The sequence below is a fragment of the Pristiophorus japonicus genome, chromosome 4 (assembly GCF_044704955.1).
Source record: "Pristiophorus japonicus isolate sPriJap1 chromosome 4, sPriJap1.hap1, whole genome shotgun sequence".
NCBI classification, from domain to species: Eukaryota; Metazoa; Chordata; class Chondrichthyes; family Pristiophoridae; genus Pristiophorus; species Pristiophorus japonicus.
Genome location: NC_091980.1, coordinates 28,952,089 through 28,977,150, shown reverse-complemented (window position 1 = coordinate 28,977,150; position 25,062 = coordinate 28,952,089). Strand labels below are relative to the sequence as shown.

The window sequence follows — 25,062 nt, the reverse complement described above, 5'->3', positions numbered from 1 at the left end:
TCCGGAGGAGGCGGGGGTCCCCGATGGAGGGCACTCTACGCAGGGGTCCTCCCACTATTCATCGGGGACTTGGCCTGGAGGGTGGTGCACGGAGCAGTGCCGTGCAATAAATTTTTAAGCCGGTTCACGGACTCCCAGGCCGCCTGCAATTTCTGCGGTCTGGAGGAGTCCGTGTTCCATGTTTTTATTGAATGCACGAGGTTGCAGCCCCTGTTCCACTATTTGAAGGGGCTGCTCCTGAAATTCTGGCTGCACTTCAGTCCCACTCTCCTGATCTTTGGGCACCCTGTGCGGAGGGGAGCGGGTAGGTCCGAAGGCCTCCTCGTAGGACTGCTCCTGGGCACGGCCAAGGGTGCCATCAGCCGGTCCAGGCAGCGGGCGGTCGAGGGGGTCGTTCAACCTGACTGCCTGCCTCTCTTCCGCTCTTACATCCGGTCCAGGGTGTCCTTGGAGATGGAGCACGCGGTGTCCACCGGTACGCTCGCGGCCTTCCGCGAGAGGTGGGCACCGGAGGGACTGGAGTGCATCATCACGCCCGGCAACCAAATTTTAATTTGATTTTACGTTTTAAAGTTTAATTTGTTTTAATTGCCGGTGCTTTTAGTGTCCCCCTCTCCTTTTATAGGGGGCACTGGAAAAAAGGAAAAATTTGATTTTAGTGCCCAAAAAAAAACACAAAAAAAACCCCCCAAAAAAAACAAAAAAGGGCCTTGTAAATGTCTTGTGTGTGTCATCCAGGTCGGGTGGCACGGATACATGTTTTATGTTTTCGCAGGTAAACTCAAAAGAGTTTCATGCACAAGGAAGCCGCCTCGGGGAAATCCCCTCCGTGCCTTTCAGTTCCGCGCGGAGGGGTTTCCTGTACGGGATGCTCCTGCACACCCTCAACTTTGCCATCCACGCCATGGTGTACCATCTTGCCGTCCGGAGGAGGCGGGGGTCCCCGATGGAGGGCACTCTACGCAGGGGTCCTCCCACTATTCATCGGGGACTTGGCCTGGAGGGTGGTGCACGGAGCAGTGCCGTGCAATAAATTTTTAAGCCGGTTCACGGACTCCCAGGCCGCCTGCAATTTCTGCGGTCTGGAGGAGTCCGTGTTCCATGTTTTTATTGAATGCACGAGGTTGCAGCCCCTGTTCCACTATTTGAAGGGGCTGCTCCTGAAATTCTGGCTGCACTTCAGTCCCACTCTCCTGATCTTTGGGCACCCTGTGCGGAGGGGAGCGGGTAGGTCCGAAGGCCTCCTCGTAGGACTGCTCCTGGGCACGGCCAAGGGTGCCATCAGCCGGTCCAGGCAGCGGGCGGTCGAGGGGGTCGTTCAACCTGACTGCCTGCCTCTCTTCCGCTCTTACATCCGGTCCAGGGTGTCCTTGGAGATGGAGCACGCGGTGTCCACCGGTACGCTCGCGGCCTTCCGCGAGAGGTGGGCACCGGAGGGACTGGAGTGCATCATCACGCCCGGCAACCAAATTTTAATTTGATTTTACGTTTTTTAAGTTTAATTTGTTTTAATTGCCGGTGCTTTTAGTGTCCCCCTCTCCTTTTTTAGGGGGCACTGGAAAAAAGGAAAAATTTGATTTTAGTGCCCAAAAAAAAAAACCACAAAAAAAAAAAAAAAAAGGGCCTTGTAAATGTCTTGTGTGTGTCATCCAGGTCGGGTGGCACGGATACATGTTTTATGTTTTCGCAGGTAAACTCAAAAGAGTTTCATGCACAAGGACCCCCAGGTCCCTCTGCACCGCAGCATGTTGTAATTTCTCCCCATTCAAATAATATTCCCTTTTACTGTTTTTTTTTCCCCAAGGTGGATGACCTCACACTTTCCGACATTGTATTCCATCTGCCAAACCATAGCCCATTCGCTTAACCTATCTAAATCTCTTTGCAGCCTCTCTGTGTCCTCTACACAACCCGCTTTCCCACTAATCTTTGTGTCATCTGCAAATTTTGTTACACTACACTCTGTCCCCTCTTCCAGGTCATCTATGTATATTGTAAACAGTTGTGGTCCCAGCACCTATGGCACACCACTAGCCACCGATTTCCAACCCGAAAAGGACCCATTTATCCCGACTCTCTGCTTTCTGTTAGTCAGCCAATTCTCTATGCTAATACATTTCCACTGACTTCCGCGTACCTTTATCTTCTGCAGTAACCTTTTGTGTGGCACCTTATCGAATGCCTTTTGAAAATCTAAATACACCACATCCATCGGTACACCTCTATCCACCATGCTCGTTATATCCTCAAAGAATTCCAGTAAATTAGTTAAACATGATTTCCCCTTCATGAATCCATGCTGCATCTGCTTGATTGCACTATTCCTATCTAGATGTCCCGCTATTTCTTCCTTAATGATAGTTTCAAGCATTTTCCCCACTACAGATGTTAAACTAACCGGCCTATAGTTACCTGCCTTTTGTCTGCCCCCTTTTTTAAACAGAGGCATTCCATTAGCTACTTTCCAATCCGCTGGTACCTCCCCAGAGTCCAGAGAATTTTGGTAGATTATAACGAATGCATCTGCTATAACTTCCGCCATCTCTTTTAATACCCTGTGATGCATTTCATCAGGACCTGGGGACTTGTCTACCTTGAGTCCCATTAGACTGTCCAGCACTACCCCTCTAGTGATAGTAATTGTCTCAAGGTCCTCCCTTCCCACATTCCTGTGACCAGCAATTTCTGGCATGGTTTCTGTATCTTCCACTGTGAAGACTGAAGCAAAATAATTGTTTAAGGTCTCAGCCATTTCCACATTTCCCATTATTAAATCCCCCTTCTAATCTTCTAAGGGACCAACATTTACTTTAGTCACTCTTTTCCGTTTTATATATCTGTAAAAGCTTTTACTATCCGTTTTTATGTTTTGCGCAAGTTTACCTTCGTAATCTATCTTTCCTTTCTTTATTGCTTTCTTAGTCATTCTTGCTGTCGTTTAAAATTTTCCCAATCTTCTATTTTCCCACTAACCTTGGCCACCTTATACGCATTGGTTTTTAATTTGATACTCTCCTTTATTTCTTTGGTTATCCACGGTTGGTTATCCCTTCTCTTACCGCCCTTCTTTTTCACTGGAATATATTTTTGTTGAGCACTATGAAAGATCTCCTTAAAAGTCCTCCACTGTTCCTCAATTGTGCCACCGTTTAGTCTGTGTTTTCAGTCTACTTTAGCCAACTTTGCCCTCATCCCACTCTAGTCCCCTTTGTTTAAGCATAGTATGCTCGTTTGAGACACTACTTCCTCACCCTCAATCTGTATTACAAATTCAACCATACTGTGATCACTCATTCCGAGAGGATCTTTTACGAGGAGATCGTTTATTATTCCTGTCTCGTTACACAGGACCAGATCTAAGATACCTTGCTCCCTTGTAGGTTCTGTAACATACTGTTCTAAGAAACAGAATTAACTCCTTTCAGGCATATATTTCAGAATGCTTGAGGTGTTGGTGATTGAAGCCTAAATATTTTATTGCAGCGCAGAACACATTGCTGTGGTACTGATTGTCAAGTTTTTTGAACCTTGATGTTATGAGGGAGGAACAAACTCTGATTCAGTACAGAATCTTGCTCCCTCAGTTTTTGAAAGTGATGAAATTCAGCTCTTGTTTCGGAAGTAAAACAGCAGAGACTTCCCCTGGTTGATTGCTCACATAGTGTATCCCCAAACTCAGACATTGGAGTGGAAGCCAGGTACCTTTAACACAGGGCATGCAAAATGGAAGTTGAGTCACTCCAGAATCCTCTTTTGTAACTGGTAGGGATATCTAAACTGGTCACTTGCCTGATTTTATAGTTGGAGAGGAATGGTACATGACATGAGGGCAATCTGAAGATGAGGAGGCGTAAAAGGACAATGAAACAATTGGTACAGCATCCAGACTGATTAAAACAATCAGTTTTGGCACATTGGCAAGTTCTATTGATCAATCATTTTGTTTGTGTGCATGCATATCTCTGTGGAGATATAGAGAAAAAAGTTGTCCAGTAGTACCTGTGGAGGGATGACACTGTTTCTGGCTGAAGTTGTTCCTCAAGGCTCATAAGTCATCCTTGTTACCGAGGACATTATTACAGTTGCTAGTTAGTGGGGCAGTGTAGCAGAAATGACATTATAACAGCTGTCGGCAAGACATTTTTACAATGTTAAGCAGTACAGTACCCTCTCATTCTGGCCAATTAATACTTTTACTGTATTGGTTGTGTGCTGCTTTGTACTGTGCTTTAAGTTTGAAAAGATGCATAATATTCGACACAGTCTTCTAAACTGGTACGGATAGAAGTTCTCACAAGGTTCACTTTTTCTATGCATCTGCTAAAGGTTCTATTTTGTATGTTCCAGACATTCTATTTATGGTGCAGTTTTCTCAGCCTTGCAGTCTGAAAATTTTCTCAATAAAAGGTGCTGAGTCACTTTGATACTGAATAGAAAAAAGGGCCTAATTTCACATGCAACCATAACTCCCAGCTGAGCTTCTATCATCATATTCTCTCCGTAACTACAAAATGTCTACTTCGATACATTGCCTCAGTCAATCTGCTGCTGAAACCCTCCTCCTATGTCTTTGTCACTTCCAGGATCACTTATTCCATGCTCTCCTGGCTGGTATCCCATTCTTCACCCTCTGTCAACTTCAGCTCATCCAGAACTTTGTCGTGCTTGGCCATGACCCTTGTTCTTGTCAACCTACATTCGCTTTCTGTGCCCTGAAGCCTGGAATTTAAAATTCTCATCTTTGTATTTATATCCCTTCGACATGGTTGCCATCATATTGGTCCTCACTGTTTTTAGATGGACCCGGAGGCTGTCCGAAATCAGCATGGGATCAATTTAAATATGCAAAGAAGGGTCCTGCACTATTTTAGGACCCTTCTGCAAAATGTGTGAGAGACTCGGTGGAGCATACGCTGTGCACACACCGACTTATTTTTCCAGTTCGACTCTGGCCCGAGCAGTGGCCCTTAAATGGATGTCAAAGAGCGGGAGGGGAGGGGGGTGGGATCTGCGACACGAGGTTTAAATGGCATAGTTCTCTCGGACTTTTGGAAGCAGCACCGGGAGATTTGTGTCCCATTTCAGAACTCGCGACAACCTTGAAACCGGATGAAGCTGTACCTTGGGCTGCATGTTTGACACTCATGGTCGAGATTATGCGCTCCAATTATAACCGCAACCTTCGGACTCTGAGCTGTGAGTTCTACCCACTGAGCCAAGACAACAGCTAAACAAAATTCTTGGGATCTGTATTGATGTTCTGTCACATCTTCATACTCATTTTAATAGTCTCATTACTCAACCAAAGGTTATTACACAAAATTAGGGCTAATGGGATTGTGGGTAACATATTAGCATGGATTGAGAATTAGTTAACGGACAGAAAACAGAATAGTAGGAATAAAGGGGTCATTTTCAGGTTGGAGGCTGTAACTAGCGGGGTACCATAAGGATCAGTGCTTGGGCCTCCGATACTTACAATCTATATCAATGAGTTAGATGACGGGATTGAGTGTAATGTATCCAAGTTTGCGGCTGATATAAAGCTAGGTGAGAATGTAAGTTGTGAGGCGTATGCAATGAGACTTCGAGGGGATATAGACAGGTTAAGTGAGTGGGCAAGAATATGACCGATGGAATATAATGTGGAGAAATGTGAAGTTAGCCACTTTGGTAGGAAAAATAGAATAGCAAAATATTTTTTAAATAGTGAGAGATTGGGAAATGTTGGTATTCAGAGGGACCTGGGTGTCCCTGTACATGAATCACAGAAAGCTAACATGCAGGTACAGCAAGCAATTAGGAAAGCAAATGGTATGTTAGCCTTTTTTGAAAAGGGATTGGAGTACAAGAGTTAAGGGGGTAGAAATTATCCTCCGCCGGAAACGGGGCGAACCTGCTGTTTTTGAAGTGTTCTGGCCGCCACAATTGATGCGGCGGCCTATCCGGCGAAATTCAGCTCCTTGGGCTTTTTTTTCCCAGCGGAGCAGAAGTGGATCATCATGGGGGCGGAAGTGGGAGTGGAGCGCATTGGCTGTCACTAGTGGGGACGGGATGGAGTGTCCGCAGCTGTCAGTTATCACCGCTGTGCTGATGACATCATCGTACTGGCGCATCACAACGTCTCTCCCCTTCAGTTAAAGGGGAGGGCTGCTGCGAACTCTGCATTTATCTTAGTTAGGTCCACTGGGCCATCAGAGAGGGCTTTGACTGGGCCAGCGGCCTGGTACCCAAGAGGGGATACTAGGCTGCCTGTTGGTTGCCTGGCCGAACCCGGGGGCATAATTGTCGGGCCAACTGCAAAAACATAACATGGCGGCAGTGCACACTCTCCTTTAAGGACGCCCGTACTTTTGCACACAGAGTGCACCGACGGCAAAAGCTGTCAGCCACTGGAGTCTTCATCTTGTTGCCTTCGTCAAAAAGTTGCCGAGCATGTGGGTTTGTTTCTAATCAGTGGTACCTCTCATGTGCTCTTCAACTCCCACACACACCATCAGCACTTTGCAGAATTTGTCTCTAATCCCATTTAGTACCCTGAGATGTATACCGTCTGTCCCCTGGAGATTAATTTGTTCCAACTGGCCTAGGATCTCTATTCCAGTGATGCTGTGATCATAAAATTTACATGTTGGACCTCCTATAATGGGTTCCGTGGTACTGGGCTATTCTTTAGTGAATACTTCAAAAAAGTAATCATTTAGTACGTCCTCTCAGCCCTCTTTATATCATTGAGAGATCTGTTCAATTGAATATCTTATCTAAAATAATGGGCATGAATGCAGTCCTATTCTGCACATTGGGAGGAGTCCAGAACACGTTGGCTATTAATGGCACAGAATGGAGAAACCCCTTTTCACCTGATGTCTGAGGTGTCAAAGAATGTCACAGTGTGAACGCAGTGGGCTTCAAACGTCCGTTTCTACATTTTTACCAATTTTTCCATTTGTGGTTCAGGCAGTGGTGTTGGAATGAGAAGTTAATTTTATTTGAAATCTTCTTTTCCGATGGTATTTATTGAAGATTCTTAGCTGCTCTGACTGATCGTTACAGATCTATTCATGGGTGTTTTACTGAAATTTCAATACAAATAGGGATCCAAAAGCATCTGAAAAAATGTAATTCAACAAAAACAACAACTTGTATTTATATAGCACCGTAACATAGTAATACATCCCAAGGTGCTTCAAATGTGTCTTTTCCAGTAATCCTGAGTGCCATTTTCTTACCTGCGATATCAGTAATTTCTTGTGTCTGAATTATATGATGGTGTATGAATTTAATTGTGCATTTATTTAAATTGTAACAGATTTGTGGTTTTATGATGAGTTGGAAGATAGGCTGTTGTTAGGTTCTGCAATTGGAAAGGGTACACACAGTTCAAAAGAAGTTTGGTCAGTGAAGTTAGTTGTCTTATGATTGGTTCCTGGGAAATTTGAGACAATGGCATTTTTTTTGTGTGCCTCTAACATTTAGTTATTTGGTCTGGGAACATGGATTGGAATGTGCTTGACAGTTTCAGGTTGTATATGTATATACTCGCAAATCTGCTGTGGTGTTGCTTATGGTAAATTAGGCAGCGCTTTCTTTAAGGAGAGGAACATTACAGTGACCCACATTTGCAGTCAGCGGTGCATGAACGGCGCTTGCTTTTCTTTGCACTTGCACTTGTCCCTTTTACACCCCAACCTGTCCACTTGCGGGTTTAACGGGGGCAGGCCTCCCACTGTCAATTATGGATTGGACTTGCCAGCTCCTGCGGCCTGCTCCAGAGTACTCTCTGCCCGACTGGAAGCCAAGCCTATCCAATCAGGCTGACCTCCAGGCGGGAACCTGTCAATGACAAAGACACGTGCACTCTGGAGTTAATACACCACATCCACTGGTTCTCTCTTGTCCACTCTGCGAGTTACATCCTCAAAAAGTTCCAGAAGATTCGTCAAGCATGATTTTCCTTTCATAAATCCATGCTGACTTGGATCCTGTCACCACTTTCCAAATGCGCTGCTATTTCATCCTTCATGATCATTCCAACATTTTCCCCACTACTGATGTCAAGCTAACCGGTCTATAATTACCCGTTTTATCTCCCTCCTTTTTTAAAAAGTGGTAACATAGAAACATAGAAAATAGGTGCAGGAGTAGGCCATTCAGCCCTTCTAGCCTGCACCGCCATTCAATGAGTTCATGGCTGAACATGAAACTTCAGTACCCCCTTCCTGCTTTCTCGCCATAACCCTTGATCCCCCGAGTAGTAAGGACTTCATCTAACTCCCTTTTGAATATATTTAGTGAATTGGCCTCAACTACTTTCTGTGGTAGAGAATTCCACAGGTTCACCACTCTCTGGGTGAAGAAGTTTCTCCTCATCTCGGTCCTAAATGGCTTACCCCTTATCCTCAGACTGTGACCCCTGGTTCTGGACTTCCCCAACATTGGGAACATTCTTTCTGCATCTAACCTGTCTAAACCCGTCAGAATTTTAAACGTTTCTATGAGATCCCCTCTCATTCTTCTGAACTCCAGTGAATACAAGCCCAGTTGATCCAATCTTTCTTGATAGGTCAGTCCCGCCATCCCGGGAATCAGTCTGGTGAACCTTCGCTGCACTCCCTCAATAGCAAGAATGTCCTTCCTCAAGTTAGGAGACCAAAACTGTACACAATACTCCAGGTGTGGCCTCACCAAGGCCCTGTACAACTGTAGCAACACCTCCCTGCCCCTGTATTCAAATCCCCTCGCTATGAAGGCCAACATGCCATTTGCTTTCTTAACCGCCTGCTGTACCTGCATGCCAACCTTCAATGACTGATGTACCATGACACCCAGGTCTCGTTGCACCTTCCCTTTTCCTAATCTGTCACCATTCAGATAATAGTCTGTCTCTCTGTTTTTACCACCAAAGTGGATAACCTCACATTTATCCACATTATACTTCATCTGCCATGCATTTGCCCACTCACCTAACCTATCCAAGTCACTCTGCAGCCTAATAGCATCCTCCTCGCAGCTCACACTGCCACCCAACTTAGTATCATCCGCAAATTTGGAGATACTGCATTTAATCCCCTCGTCTAAATCATTAATGTACAATGTAAACAGCTGGGGCCCCAGCACAGAACCTTGCGGCACTCCACTAGTCACTGCCTGCCATTCTGAAAAGTACCCGTTTACTCCTACTCTTTGCTTCCTGTCTGACAACCAGTTCTCAATCCACATCAGCACACTACCCCCAATCCCATGTGCTTTAATTTTGCACATTAATCTCTTGTGTGGGACCTTGTCGAAAGCCTTCTGAAAGTCCAAATATACCACATCAACTGGTTCTCCTTTGTCCACTTTACTGGAAACATCCTCAAAAAATTCCAGAAGATTTGTCAAGCATGATTTCCCTTTCACAAATCCATGCTGACTTGGACCTATCATGTCACCATTTTCCAGATGCACTGCTATGACATCCTTAATAATTGATTCCATCATTTTACCCACTACTGAGGTCAGGCTGACCGGTCTATAATTCCCTGTTTTCTCTCTCCCTCCTTTTTTAAAAAGTGGGGTTACATTGGCTACCCTCCACTCCATAGGAACTGATCCAGAGTCAATGGAATGTTGGAAAATGACTGTCAATGCATCCGCTATTTCCAAGGCCACCTCCTTAAGTACTCTAGGATGCAATCCATCAGGCCCTGGGGATTTATCGGCCTTCAATCCCATCAATTTCCCCAAAACAATTTCCCGACTAATAAAGATTTCCCTCAGTTCCCCCTCCTTACTAGACCCTCTGACCCCTTTTATATCCGGAAGGTTGTTTGTATCCTCCTTAGTGAATACCGAACCAAAGTACTTGTTCAATTGGTCCGCCATTTCTTTGTTCCCCGTTATGACTTCCCCTGATTCTGACTGCAGTGGACCTACGTTTGTCTTCACCAACCTTTTTCTCTTTACATACCTATAGAAACTTTTGCAATCCGCCTTAATGTTCCCTGCAAGCTTCTTCTCGTACTCCATTTTCCCTGTCCTAATCAAACCCTTTGTCCTCCTCTGCTGAGTTCTAAATTTCGCCCAGTCCCCAGGTTCGCTGCTATTTCTGGCCAATTTGTATGCCACTTCCTTGGCTTTAATACTATCCCTGATTTCCCTAGATAGCCACGGTTGAGCCACCTTCCCCTTTTTATTTTTACGCCAGACAGGAATGTACAATTGTTGTACTTCATCCATGCGGTCTCTAAATGTCTGCCATTGCCCATCCACAGTCAACCCCCTAAGTATCATTCGCCAATCTATCCTAGCCAATTCTCGCCTCATACCTTCAAAGTTACCCTTCTTTAAGTTCTGGACCATGGTCTCTGAAATTACTGTTTCATTCTCCATCCTAATGCAGAATTCCACCATATTATGGTCACTCTTCCCCAAGGGGCCTCGCACAATGAGATTGCTAATTAATCCTCTCTCATTACACAACACCCAGTCTAAGATGGCCTCCCCCCTAGTTGGTTCCTCAACATATTGGTCTAGAAAACCATCCCTTATGCACTCCAGGAAATCCTCCTCCACCGTATTGCTTCCAGTTTGGCTAGCCCAATCTATGTGCATATTAAAGTCACCCATTATAACTGCTACACCTTTATTGCATGCACCCCTAATTTCCTGTTTGATGCCCTCCCCAACATCCCTATTACTGTTTGGAGGTCTGTACACAACTCCTACTAACGTTTTTTGCCCTTTAGCTACATTAGCTACCCTCCAGTCCATGGGAACTGATCCAGAGTCGATAGACTGTTGGAAGATGATCACCAATGCATCCACTATTTCTAGGGCCACTTCCTTGAGCAATCTGGGATGCAGACTATCAGGCCCTGGGGATTTATCAGCCTTCAATCCCATCAATTTCCCTAACACAATTTCCTGCCTAATAAGGATATCCTTCAGTTCCTCCTTCTCACTAGACCCACTGTTCCCTAGTACCTTCGGAAGGTTATTTGTATCTTCCTTCGCGAAGACCGAACCGAAGTATTTGTTCAGTTGGTCTGCCATTTCTTTGTACCCCATTGTAAATTCGCCTGAATCCAACTGCAAGGGACCTACGTTTGTCTTTACTAATTTTTTTCTCTTCATATATTTATAGAAGCTTTTGCAGTCAGTTTTTATATTCCCTGCAAGCTTCCTCTCGTACTCCTATTTTCCCCCTCTTAATTAAACCCGTAGTCCTCCTCTCTTGAATTCTAAATTTCTCCCAGTCCTCAGGTTTGTTGCTTTTTTAGCTAATTTATATGCCTCTTTCTTGGCTTTAACACTATCCTTAATTTCCTTTGTTAGCCATGGTTGAGCCACCTTCCCAGTTTTATTTTTACTCCAGACAGGGATGAACAATTGCTGAAGTTCATCCATGTGATCTTTAAATGTTTGCCATTGCTTATCCACCGTCAACCCTTTGAGTATCGTTTGCCAGTCTATTCCAGCCAATTCACGCCTCATACCGTCCAAGTTAACCTTCCTTAAGTTCAGGACCCTAGTTTCCGAATTAACTTTGTCACTCTCCATATTAATAAGGAATTTACCATATTATGGTCACTTTTCCGCAAGGGGCCTCGCACAACAAGATTGCTAATTGGTCCCTTCTCATTATACATCACCCAGTCTAGGATGGCAAGCTCCCTGGTTGGTTCCTCTACATATTGGTCGAGAATACCATCCCCAATACACTCCAGGAAATTCTCCTCCACCACATTGCTACCAGTTAGGTTAGCCCAATCAATGTGTAGATTAAAGTCGTCCATGATTATTGCTGTACCTTTATTGCACACATCCCTTCTTTCATGTTTGATGCTGTCCCCAACCTCACTACTACTATTTGGTGGTCTATACACAACTCCCACGAGCGATTTCTGCTCTTTTGGAATTCCGCAGCTCCACCCATACCGATTCCACATCATCCAGGCTAATGTCCTTCCTTACAATTGCATTGATTTCCTCTTTAACCAGCAATGCCACCCGCCTCCTTTTCCTTTCTGTCTATCCTTCCTAAATGCTGAATACCCTTGGATGTTGAGTTCCCAGCCATGTCTCCATGATGCCAATCACATCGTATCCGTTAACTGCTATCTGCGCAGTTAATTCACCCACCTTATTCCGAATACTCCTCGCATTCAGGCACAGAGCCTTCAGGCTTGCCTTTTTAATGCACTTAGACCCTTTAGAATTTTGCTGCAAAGTGGCCCTTTTTGTTTTTTGCCTTGGGTTTCTCTGCCCTCCACTTTTACTATTCTCCTTTTCTATATTTTGTTTCTGCCTCCATTTTATTTCCCTCTGTCTTCCTGCATAGGTTCCCATCCCCTTGCCATATTAGTTTAACTCTTCCCCAACAGCACTAGCAAGCACTCCCCCTAGGGCATTGGTTCCGGTTTGTACTGGTCCCACCTCCCCCAGAACCGGTTCCAATGTCCCAGGAATTTGAATCCCTCCCTCTTGCACCATTCCTCAAGCCATGTATTCATGTGAGCTAGCCTGCGATTCCTGCTCTGACTAGCACGTGGCACTGGTAGCAATCCTGAGATTACTACTTTTGAGGTCCTACTTTTTAATTTAGCTCCTATCTCCCTAATTTCGCCTCGTGAGACCTCATCCCGTTTTTTACCTGTGTCATTGGTACCTATATGCACCACGACAACTGGCTGTTCACCCTCCCTTTTCAGAATGTCCTGCACCCGCTCCGAGACATCCTTGACCCTTGCACCAGGGAGGCAACATACCATCCTGGAGTCTTGGTTGTGGCCGCAGAAACGCCTATCTATTCCCCTTACAATTGAATCCCCTATCACTATTGCTCTCCCACTCTTTTTCCTGCCCTCCTGTGCAGCAGAGTCAGCTACGGTGCCATGAACTTGGCTGCTGCTGCTCCCCCCTGATGAGTCATCCCCCTCAACAGTACTCAAAGCAGTGTATCTGTTTTGCAGGGGGATGACTGCAGGGGATCCCTGCACTGCTCTTCCTGATGGTCTTCCATTCCCTATCTGGCTGTGTACCCTTGACCTGCGGTAAGATCAACTCACTAAACGCGCTATTCACATCATTCTCAGCATCATGCATGCTCCAGAGTGAATCCACCTGCAGCTCCAGTTCCACAACGCGGTTCGTCAGGAGCTGGAGGCGGATTCACTTCCCGCACACATAGTCGTCAGGGACACCGGCGGCGTCCCTGATTTCCCACATAGTACAGGCTGTAATGTTATGACGCTTTAAGATGTGACTGTCATGTGTTTTGATGCAAGACAGTTAAAGTTTTAAAAGCTTAAGCAGTTGATTTAATGTGTGGACTTAAGTATGCACCAAATCTATCATGACTTGTCCCTGGAACACAAACTTTGTGACAGTATTGTTTAACTTTTGGTTTCACCACAATCTGGTATTGTTTATTAATGGTGGATTTTCAGAGCTCAAAAGAACACATATAAAACTGTTCAAAAATGAGAGCAGTCACTGCTGTACAGTGAAGAGCACTGGTTCACCAAACAGCTGAAAATGTATGTGTATGTTTGCAACGGGGTTAATTTGTTGAAAATTGTTTGTTGCACCACTTTTGACACATTCGCTTCTTTAAACCTTTAGATTCTGAGAGTTGGCATCTCCAACAATGCTGCACTCCCTCAGTGCTGCACTAAACTATCTAGATTAGGTGCTCAAAATTGTTAGTCTACTTGTTGATAACTAAGATTGAACTTTAACACAAGAAACTTCATGCACTTAGGAGCAGTGAAGTGAGCAGATATTGGCATTAAAATCCATTCTGGAGTCCATTTGGAAAATTTCCCACATTGCAAAAGTGACTGCACTCCAAAAGTACTTCATTGGCTGTAAAGCGCTTTGAGATGTCATGTGGTCACGAAAGGCACTATATCAATGCAAGTCTTTCTTTATTATACATTGAGTATTGATTTGCTGCTAACTGTTTTGATTAGTGGACTGTTGCTGCTGTTGCCCCCATACGTGACCGAACACTTCATAAAATTGCAATTTAAAAACAGAAAACGCCAGAAAGACTCAGCAGGTCAGGCAGCATTTGTTGAGAAAACACAAATCAATTGATGTTTTGCTACAAACCCTTAGAATCTAAAATTGCAGCTGTGGCTGCAATTTGTCATCTTTTTAGTTTTAACTGTGACTAACGGGTTATAATTAGGGTAGGGAGGAGTTGTTCAATTTGACGTTACCTGTAATGAAGTGAGTTTACTAATGATGTCAATCCAATGCCAACCATTCTATATGCATTTTAAAGGCTGCATGCATCAATTGGTCCAAAGTCAACTGAGTTTTGATGATCTGTGGCCTTGTTATATTTAAAAATTGTGATTTATTAAACTGGATTGGATCACCTTTAAAATTAGAATATGATATTGGAGCTCTTCTACTTCCTCCAGTCTTGTGTGCACTCCCTGTTGGTTTTCTGAATCTGTCCTTCACTCTGTCATGATTGGTACAGCCTTTAGCTTTTGAAACTCCTTAAACTCCATCTGCATCTACCTATCTCTGCCATTAAAGAAGTTTACAACACCCATCACTTTGACCAATCTTTTGGTCTTATTCTCCATTAAGATCTCATCGGTTCCTTTCTTCTGTGAAGCGCCTTGCTAAGTTAAAGACTCTATTTAAATGGAAATGATTGTCGACCATGCATAAATAAAGTCTTCCTGGAGAAGTTTTGAAGGAAGGAACACCTCAACCACACAGACCAGGGAGGCAAAAAGTTCAAAGCCTTCTCTGTGCTGAATTGGCTAACCTTCATGGGGCAGTTGTAAGGATTCCTTCTATAAGTTTCCTCTGGGTTAGGGAAGAGAAAATAGGCCAGGGTTCCTTCCCTTGATTCCTGCCCAGTAATCCTTGTTGGAAGTGCGTGTTTATGGATGTTGGATAAGGACAGGATCAGACATTATTTGTGATGCTGTTAGACAATGTGCTTACACTCATCGTTCAGCTTTACACAAGAATAGTCTCCTTTTGGGCAAGGTACAAGACAGCAAACAGTTACTGTGAAACTAGCCGAGCAAGGAACTTAACATGTACAGGAAGAGAGGGGTAAAATAAAGAAGGCCTGTGTGTCATATTTTGTCAACTAATGTTCCTGTGAAATGCCTTGAGATGTTTTACTAGATTAAAGTCGCTGTATAAATGTATGTTGCATCAAGACCAGATTTCGGTATTTACTTTTTTAAAAAAAACTGCTACAGAAGTATTCTTTGCACGAAGATGTGTGCGACTAAGTCAAAAGCTTCTGAATCATAAAATGTAAGAGACGAAGTTACATTTTAGCATTTTAAATAAACCACTTTTTCCAGTAATTTATGGAATATTTTCTGTTCAAATCAATTTAAGCTTCTAAGGTGATGTAAAATGTTTGTTGAGTTACATAACTAAGACAACACCATGTTGACCCATATCCAGTTTTTTACTCTCTCTGTCCCAGGACTTTGGAAACTGCCTGTCTGCCTGGATCTTCCCTTCCTTCTCCATTTTGTAGGCTTTTAAAGATTGAGCTTGCTGTTATCTAATTAGCATTTCAAGACTTGCCTCACTTCAACCCGTGCTGAGGTAGAAGATCAGCCATGATGTTTTGGGATGGCTGAGCAGGCTTGATGGGCCGAATGGCTGTCTCCTGCTCCTATTTCTTATGTTAACCATTCAGTGATTCATTGTCATGCCTGATAGAGGTGTTCAAAATCATGACTGGTTTTGGTACAATGAACAGGGGGGAACTGTTTCCAGTGCCAGAAGAAAGCAGATTTGGAGTCATTGGCAAAAGAACCAGAGGCGACATGACGAGCCATTTTGTTACGTAGCGAGATGTTGTGATTTGAAATGCGTTGCCTGAAAGAGTGGTGGAAGCAGATTTAGTAGTAACTTTCAAAAGTGAATTGGATAAATACTTGAAGGGAAACATTTTCAGAGCTATGGAGAAATAAAAGGGAAGTGGGACTAATTGGATAGCTCTACCAAAGAGCTGGCACAGGCATGATGGATTGAATGGCCTCCTGTATCATTCTATGATTCTACATCTCCGCTTCTCAATTGAAAAATGGCATTATTTGATAGTCATGTCGGAGAGTAGATCTTATAACTTGGGTAGGGTAATGTTAGAAATGTCTTCTTTCAATGGGATGAGCTCCTGTACAGACATACAAGAATTAAAGGAATTTTTTTTTGTCAAAGCGTGAATTTCTTATTAGAAAAACAGTTAAGTTGCACATATTAAACTTCAAGCTTAAATTCCTTGTGTGCCCTCTTTTACACTCCTTCATAAGACTCCCAGGATGGCTGGAAGGTAACCTCATCACCTTTGCTAATGTAGGTCAAGTGCAGGTGCATGAGAGTTCCCCAGAGTCCCATTCTCTCCCGCTCTTCTCCGCCCCCCCCCCCCCCCGCCGTGGTGCAACAGCGTGGTATGCCAGTGTAGTGAGCCAACAGGTTATCTGGTGTTGAACTGTACCTTCTGTATGGGGTAATAAATGTTTGTTCCAAGATTTAGTTTGGAATGTAACAACTGAGATCCTGTGCAGAAATAAAGGTTAGATGGAAATTTGAGCTAGAATGGAAGTGAGAAAATTGGTTTTTGAAAATTGGTAATTTTCTGTAGCAGGCGCCCTTCATTGAGGTCAGTCATAAAATCTGTTTTGTGGGGATGACATATCCTGGTGACATTGCTGAATTTTAAAGCACTCATCATCATCATAGGCGGTCCCTCGTATCGAGGATGACTTGCTTCCATGCAAAAAAGGGATGAGTTCATAGGTGTTTTAATGAAGGATCTAATATTCCAGATCCCAAACTGCATGTTGAAGGATGGAAGATGCCTGTGCATGAATTTTTTTTTAATGTGGGCTGGCCATTGCACACCAACCACCACACGGGCTTGACAGAGCGAGGTCTTGGTCCAGGGGCAAGGATTAACCAAGACGACTGGAAACCAGCTCTGCTGCACGGGCCTAGTGTGCACACATATCGCAGTGTGGGTTGGCCCATGCTGCTTCGGGGTCTTTGTCTTTTCTGAGCCCCGACCACGTCGCTCCACGATCACTTGCCACTCCTGCGCCCCAATCTTGCCGCTCCTGCTCTACCTGCCCACGCTCCCAATCAGCGTGGCCATGGATTATGGTGATGTCCAATCCAGTCACCTCCTTCACAGTTGCCGCTCTCCAGCACACACTGTACCTTGAAGTGGTATGCTCCTTTGAAGGCCCCGACCTGCTGATGGTGCTTGCAGGTCGAGGCTGCCACGCTAGATGCACGCTGCTCCTTTTGAAGGCCCTGACCAGCACTCACTTGCCAGTTGAACCAGCCCCAAGAAAATAAAGGAATATTGTTCTTTTAAACCCACCAAGATTTGAGTAATGGGTTTACATTATATTACTGGTAAATAAAGGTTGAAATTTAAATTGTTCCATTCCTGATGGTTCAAAGCTGTTATTTACATTTAAAAAAAAAATTGAATTATTAAATTAATTTTAAATAAGCAATGTGGATTTTAGTGCTTTAAAAATGTGAATAATCTGATAACTTGAATTAAGCAACTTTGAATTGAGGGTAGATTATAGATGCACTGTGTTTGCAAGGTTATTTAAAGCACTTCAAAATCTTATGCATAGAGACTTTGGTTTTGAGTATGACTGATTAGAACTCCCTGCTAGTTCTGTAACTTGCACCCAAACATTGGAATAAAGTGTAACTTGAAACTTGTGGATTTTTTTTGCATGAAGCTCTGAGTCTCAGATCAAACATAATACAATGTCCATGATTCACTATGTGACAGGTTTCTGATCCAAATTTGGAATTGACACGGCAGGATTAATCTAATCTAGGTGCTCCCCTGCAAATTGGAGGGAAAAAACTAAGAGTGAATTGACCCAGGATTCTGTGCATTTTCTTGTAGGCATTTAGAAAAAAAGCATTAATTGTGGCCTGGGAATAGGACACGTCTGTCATCTTGGCGAGAGAGCAACAACTGGGGTCGAGATTGAAAAGATCATAGAAATTAGGTGCAGGAGCAGGTCATTCGGTCCTTCGGCCTTCGAGCCTGCACCGCCATTCAATAAGATCATGGCTGATTATTCAACCTCAGTATCCCTTTCCTGCTTTCTCTCCACACCCCTTAATGCCTTTGGCTGTAAGGGCCATATCTAACTCCCTTTTGAATATATCTAACGAACTGGCCTCAACAACTTTCTGCGGTAGAGAATTCACAGGTTTACCACTCTCTGAGTGAAGAAGTTTCTCCTCATCTCAGTGCTAAATGGCTTACCCCTTATTCTTAAACTGTGACCCCTGGTTCTGGAACTCTCCAGCAACGGGAACATTCTTGCTGCCTCGAATCTGTCCAATCCTGTCAGAATTTTATATGTTTCTATGAGATCCTCTCTCATTCTTCTCAACTCCAGTGGATAAAAGCCCAGTTGATCCAGTCTCTCCTCATATGTCAGTCCTGCCATCCTGGGAATCAATCTGGTGAACCTTCGCTGTACTCTCTCAATAGCAAGAATGTCCTTCCTCAGATTAAGAGACCAAAACTGAACACAATATTCCAGGTGAGGCCTCACCAAGGCTCTGTACAACTGCAGTAAGACCTCCCTGCTCCTATACTCAAATCCTCAAGCTATGAAGGCCAACCTGCCATTTGCCTTCTTCACCACCTGCTGTACCTACATGCCAAACTTCAACGACTGATGTACCATGACACCTAGGTCTCGTTGCACCTCTCCTTTTTCCTAATCTGTCACCATTCAGATAATATTCTGTCTTCCTGTTTTTGCCACCAAAGTGGATAACCTCACTTTTATCCAATTATACTGCATCTGCCATGCACTCACCTAACCTGTCCAAGTCACCCTGCAGCCAGATAACATCCTCCTCACAGCTCACATCGCCACCTAGCTTCGTGTCATCTGCAAACTTGGAGATATTGCATTCAATTCCTTCATCTAAATCATTGATGTATATTGTAAATAGCTGGGGTCCCAGCACTGAACCCTGCGGCACCCCACTAGTCACTGCATGCCATTCTGAAAAGGACCTGTTTGTTTCCACTCTCTGCTTCCTGTCTGCCAACCAGTTCTCTATCCACGTCAGTACATTACCCCTCAATACCACGTGCTTTAATTTTGCACACTAATCTCTTGTGTGGGACCTTGTCAAAAGCCTTTTGAAAGTTCAAATACACCACATCCACTGGTTCTCCCTTGTCCACTCTGCTAGTCCACATTCTCAAAAAATTCTAGGAGATTTGCCAAGCATGATTTCCCTTTCATAAATCCATGCTGACTTGGACTGAGCCTGTTACTGCTTTCCAAATGCGCTGTTATTTCATCTTTAATAATTGATTCCAACATTTTCCCTACCACCAATGTCAAACTAACCGGTCTATAATTCCCTGTTTTCTCTCTCCCTCCTTTTTAAAAAAAAAGTGGTATTACATTAGCTACCCTCCAGTCCATAGGAACTGATCCAGAGTCAATAGAATGTTGGAAAATTATCATCAATGCATCCACTATTTCTAGGGCCACTTGCTTGAGTACTCTGGGATGCAGCCTATCAGCCCCTGGGGCTTTATCGGCCTTCAGTCGCATCAATTTCCCTAACACAATTTCCTGACTAATAAGGATTTCCTTCAGTTCCTCCTTTTCGCTAGACCCTCAAACCCCTAGTATTTACGGAAGGTTATTTGTGTCTTCCTTATTGAAGACAGATCCAAAGTATTTGTCCAATTGGTCTGCCATTTCTTTGTTCCCCATTATAAATTCACCTGATTCTGACTGCAAGGGACCTACGTTGGTCTTCACTAATCTTTTTCTCTTCACATATCTATAGAACCTTTTTGCAGTCAGTTTTTATGTTCCCTGCAAGCTTCCTCTCGTACTCTATTTTCCCCCTCCTAATCAAACGCTTTGTCGTCCTCTGCTGAATTTTAAATTTCTCCCAGTCCTCAGGTTTACTGTTTTTTCTGGCCAATTTATATGCCTCTTCCTTGGATTTAACACTATCCCTAATTTCCCTTGTTAGCCACGGTTGAGCTACCTTTCCCGTTTTATTTTTACTCCAGACAGGGATGTACAATTGTTGAAGTTCATCCATGTAATCTCTAAATGTCTGCCATTGCCTATCCACTGTCAACCCTTTAAATATCATTTGCCAGTCTATTCCAGCCAATTCACTTCTCATACCATCGAAGTTCAGGACTATAGTCTCTGAATTAACACTGTCACTCTCCATCTTAAAAAAGAATTCGACCATATTATGGTCATTCTTTCCCAGGGGGCCTCGCACAACAAGATTGCTAATTACTCCTCTCTCATTACACAAGGGCCAGCTCTCTAGTTGGTTCCTCGACATATTGGTCTAGAAAGCCATCCCTAATACACTCCAGGAAATCCTCCTTCACCACATTGCTACCAGCTTGATTCGCCCAATCTATATGTAGGTTAAAGTTGCCCATGATAACTACTGTACCTTTATTGCACACATCCCTAATTTCCTGTTTGATGCCATCCCCAACCTCACTACTACTGTTTTGTCGTCTGTACACAACTCCCACTAGCGTTTTCTGCCCTTTGGTATTCTGCAGCTCCACCCATACAGACTCCACGACATCCAAGCTAATGTCCTTCCTTACTATTGCGCTAATTTCCTCTTTAACCAGCAACGCTACCCCACCTCCTTTTCCTTTCTGTCTATCCTTCCTGAGTGTTGAATACCCCTGGATGTTGAGTTCCCAGCCTTGGTCACCCTGGAGCCATGTCTCCGTAATCCCAATTATATCATAATCGTTAATAGCCTGCGCAGTTAATTCATCCACCTTATTTCGAATACTCCTCGCATTGAGGCACAGAGCCTTCAGGCTTGTCTTTTTAGCACTCTTTGTCCCTTTAGAATTTTGCTGTAATTTTAAAATAATTTAAAATAGAGAGCAAATTTACTTTAATTTTGTGATTCATCGTATTATTGGTACATGAAGACTGAAATTGGATTTGGTCACATTTTTGCAAAAAAAACCCCATAAAATCGTCTGTCAGTTCAGTGCGTGATTTAAAAAAAAAAAATGTCTTATTTTTCAGCTGTGATGCTGACCCATCAGCTTTAGCAAAATATGTGGTGGCTTTAGTTAAGAAAGACAAGCCAGAAAAAGAACTGAAGGCTTTGTGCGTTGATCAACTGGACGTCTTTCTGCAAAAAGGTAAGATTTATATTTTTGATGTATATTCCTACAATATTCTCCTGCACTGTTTTGAAGTTGTTGATTCATGCTGGGATTACAGTTTCACTGATACCAGTGCCTTCAGTTACCTGACTCAAGTAAGATTCATCATGCATACGCGTAGGCAGCAAGTGTCTTATTTGAGTTCGGTTTATCCTCACCTGATGTTGAAACACACATTTTCCAGCAGGCGGATAAGCGGTGAGAATCTTGAATGATTTTCCACCCCTCCTTCCTAAGCCGTACAGGGACCCTATTGCTGACCTGGCCGAAATCAGCTAATTTAACTCGCACTCGGGTTTGAATATAGGACCTTCGGTACAGTTCAGTTCCACAATGGGAAGCACATTTATCAACTGAATTAATAGAGAAGCTGTTTATTTTTTTCTGAAAGTCTCAGCCTAATCTGACACAAATGTTCAGTGCAAACAAATATATTCAGTTCATAATATATCAGACTTTGATTACTGACTGGGTTCAAATGCTGTTGTCACCACTGCAGTACAAGTGTCATCTTTCCTTTATATGCATATTTGCTGCTGTTTTTCCAGCAATATCGAGGCTTTATGCTACTTAATTATTTAATTAATTATTTTTGTAGTTGAATCATCTATATTACTAAGTTGATTAATGGTATATTTTGCTGTAAATATTCCTTCATATTTAAATGCATGCTCAGCATCTTGCACAGTGACTGACTGATGTGCTAAATGTGCAGCATTTAAAAAAAAAAGTCAGTACCTGTTAGATTACCAGCTACAATCTGAAGACTTGTTTTATTATTGAAACAACATAGCAGCAGCTTCTGTAAGGCTGTCTCATTTGAATGACGGATATTGTGTGCATGCAAGTAAAAGCAAAGTAGTTGAAGGAGGTCAGCCTTTTAATTCCTATCAGTTTGACAAAATGTAATGGCTTGATTATTTCCATAACCCTATTTGAATGGTGTATTGGAGAGGTGAATAGATGCTGAATACTACCTAAGTATATGTAACATTTCGGCTCTTGGCAAAATCAAATTTGTTTTCTAAAAATAACCCTTTTACATTGCAGTCTGCCACTGTTTCCCTGACAATGTCAGGGATAGAGACAAACCTATGGTGTGGACTACCTGGTTTTCTCCTGTTGACCTTGGATTACTAGATATGTGAGACTTGAGTGTGCATTGTTTCAGATATGTTTTGTTAACTTTAAAAGAAAATATTTTATTTTAAAAACAACTTCCATTTTAAACAGTATGACAGTTTATTTCATTTAATAGAATAACTGAAGCATGCTGCTTTAATGATGAGTATTTTTTTGTTACTTGACAGTGCATGCATAGTTGGCACTAGCACATTCCCTTGTTTGCAAATGCAGCAGGGCAGATGGAGTTTTACAAGTACAGAAAGTATAGGGCCCAAGTTTCAACAGGAGTTGCTCCTATTTTTTTGGAGCAACTAGTTTTTTTTTTGGAGTATCTTAAAAATCGCAATTCTCCACATTTAGTTTGCTCCAGTTTCAGTGAGTTCAGTTTCTTTTTAGTTTTTTTTTTCAAAAGAGGGCGTTACCAGCCACTTACGCCTGTTTTGGCCATTTAAGCAAATTTAGACAGCGAAAAGTTACTCCAAATTAACTTAGGCCAGCGTATGTGTCCGCTCAGAAAAACCTTGCGGACACTTTAGAAATCAGGTGCAGGTATCCAGAGATAGGAGGGGGGGAAGGGAAGTTAGAGGATCTTGCAAAGCACTAAACACCTTCACAGCAACTAATACAGATCGTGTACTGTAACTTTTGCATAATTTATGCATTTCACTATATAAGGCTTCGTAAAATATGCACTTTTTAATATCTGAAGTTGAATTTTGATGGTGCTGACTGCCTTTCTTACTGCTGTTATCAGCAGACAGTCTGGGGACAACTTTTCTAATTCGAGCAGCTTGTTCTTTTTCTAAATCATTTAAAGAAACACTCCTCCTCCCCTTCCCGCTCCCCCATCAAAACTCTTCCGCCGCCCCCCCCACCACCACCCCTCACCCCCGATCAAAAGTCTCCTCACACCAACCTGTTTCTTATAGCATTCAGAGTGGATTGAGTCTTGGAACTCGATTTATAAAGTCCAAAAGGGATATTGTCTTTAGGCATTAATGCGTTGAAATTTCTTGACACAAACCAGTAGTTTCATTCCCCCGCCCCCCCCACCCCCCCCCCCCCAGTATCGTGTCTCGAAGAATTCCGCCGCAAACTTGCTGTATGACTCCACATGCTGATTTGGTGGCCTGGACTCGAGCCGTGCCCCCCAAATCCCCCCTCCCCCAGGTTCCTCCAGCTCCTGCTCCCCGGCAAGCTTCCCTCGGCACACACCCAGCCAACTGAACAGGAGGGGCAGCACTGGCAACAGAGGATGCAGGCAATGGGGGTATCAGAGGCAACAACAATGAACTGGTGTGAGCGCGGGAAGGCAGTGGCCGGCTTGTGCAGCAGGTCACCTGGCCCGGGATAGGGGTGGTGAATATCGCGTTGTCCCTTCGGCCAGGAATAGGGTCGCCCAGGGCCAGGAGCTACAGTGCACATGCGCAGACTCCTCTGCGCGCATGCGCAGTTGCTGGCACTCCTTTCGGCGCAGGGCTGTAGCTCCGAGCCCCGCTGGTTCTGCTGCGCTGCGCCGAGTCCCAAGGAGGCCTGATCAGCGTGGTGAATACCACGGTAAGGATTAGGCGCGCTTTTCGTTCGAGAAAGTCGGCGGACCTCATGGAGGTGCGCCGTTCAAAGGGTCGGTGGAAACTTGGGCCCTATATCTCTCCTTGTCTGGAGGAAGCACAGCTGTTCAACGGCTTATTTTCCTGAATGATGATTTGGTGGTCCCTAATATTTTGCATGTGAGCTGAGGATTTGCATCTGTTGTGGATGAAATATAGTTTATTTATGGGTCAGCCATAGCTCAGTGGTAGCCCTCCTCCCTCTGAGTGAGAAGGTTGTGAGTTCAAGACCCACTCCAGAGACTTGAGCACAAAATCTAGGTTGGCACTCCAGTGCAGTACTTGGGGGAGTGTTGTACTATCAGAGGTGCTGCCTTTCGGAAGCGACATTAAATCGAGGTCCTATCTGCCCCCTCGTGTAGATGTAAAAGATCCCATGGCACTATTATAGGAAAAGTATAAGATTATGAGGGGGCTTGACAAGTGGATGCAAAGAGGATGTTTCCACTGATAGGGGAGACTGGAACTAGAGGGCATAATCTTAGAATAAGGGGCCATCCATTTAAAACAGATGAGGAGAAATTTCTTCTCTCGGGGTTGTGGATCTGTGGAATTCGCTGCCTCAGAGTGTGGAAGCTGGGACATTGAATAAATTTAAGACAGAAATAGACAGTTTCTTAAACGATAAGGGGTTATGGAGAGCGGACAGGGATGTGGACCCGAGTCCATGATCGGATCAGCCATGATCGTATTAAATGGTGGAGCAGGCTCGAGGGGCTGTATGGTCTACTCCTGCTCCTATTTCTTATGTTCTTGTGTTCTTATTCATAGAAGAGCAGGGGAGTTCTCTCCGGTATCCAAGTCAACCAACATCACTAAAACAGATTATCTGGTAATGATCTCATTGCTGTTTGTGGGACCTTGCTGTGTGTATATTGGCTGTTGCGTTTCCTACATTACAAAAGTGACTACACTTCAAAAGTACTTAATTGACTAAAACACTTTGGGCGGTCCTGAAGTTGTGAAAGGTGCTATATAAATGCAAGTTCTTTCTTTATTAAACTGTCAATGTTTGAACAAAGTTATTTCTGGTTTTCTGTGTAAACTTGTTGAGTTCTGTACTCCGGATTAATCCTAAGATAAAGTGAACCT

The 25,062-nt window shown here is 43.7% G+C and overlaps 1 protein-coding gene across 3 annotated transcripts in view; it reads left to right on the top strand.

Annotated features, from left to right (window-relative positions):
- Positions 1-25,062, top strand: part of rbm27 (RNA binding motif protein 27) — a 186,194-nt gene that overhangs the window by 7,892 nt on the left and 153,240 nt on the right. For all 3 annotated transcript variants that reach the window (XM_070878061.1, XM_070878058.1, XM_070878060.1), the window contains exon 2: positions 21,093-21,211. In XM_070878061.1, coding sequence (XP_070734162.1) covers positions 21,093-21,211 — 119 coding nt within the window. The remainder of the gene's footprint in view (positions 1-21,092; positions 21,212-25,062) is intronic.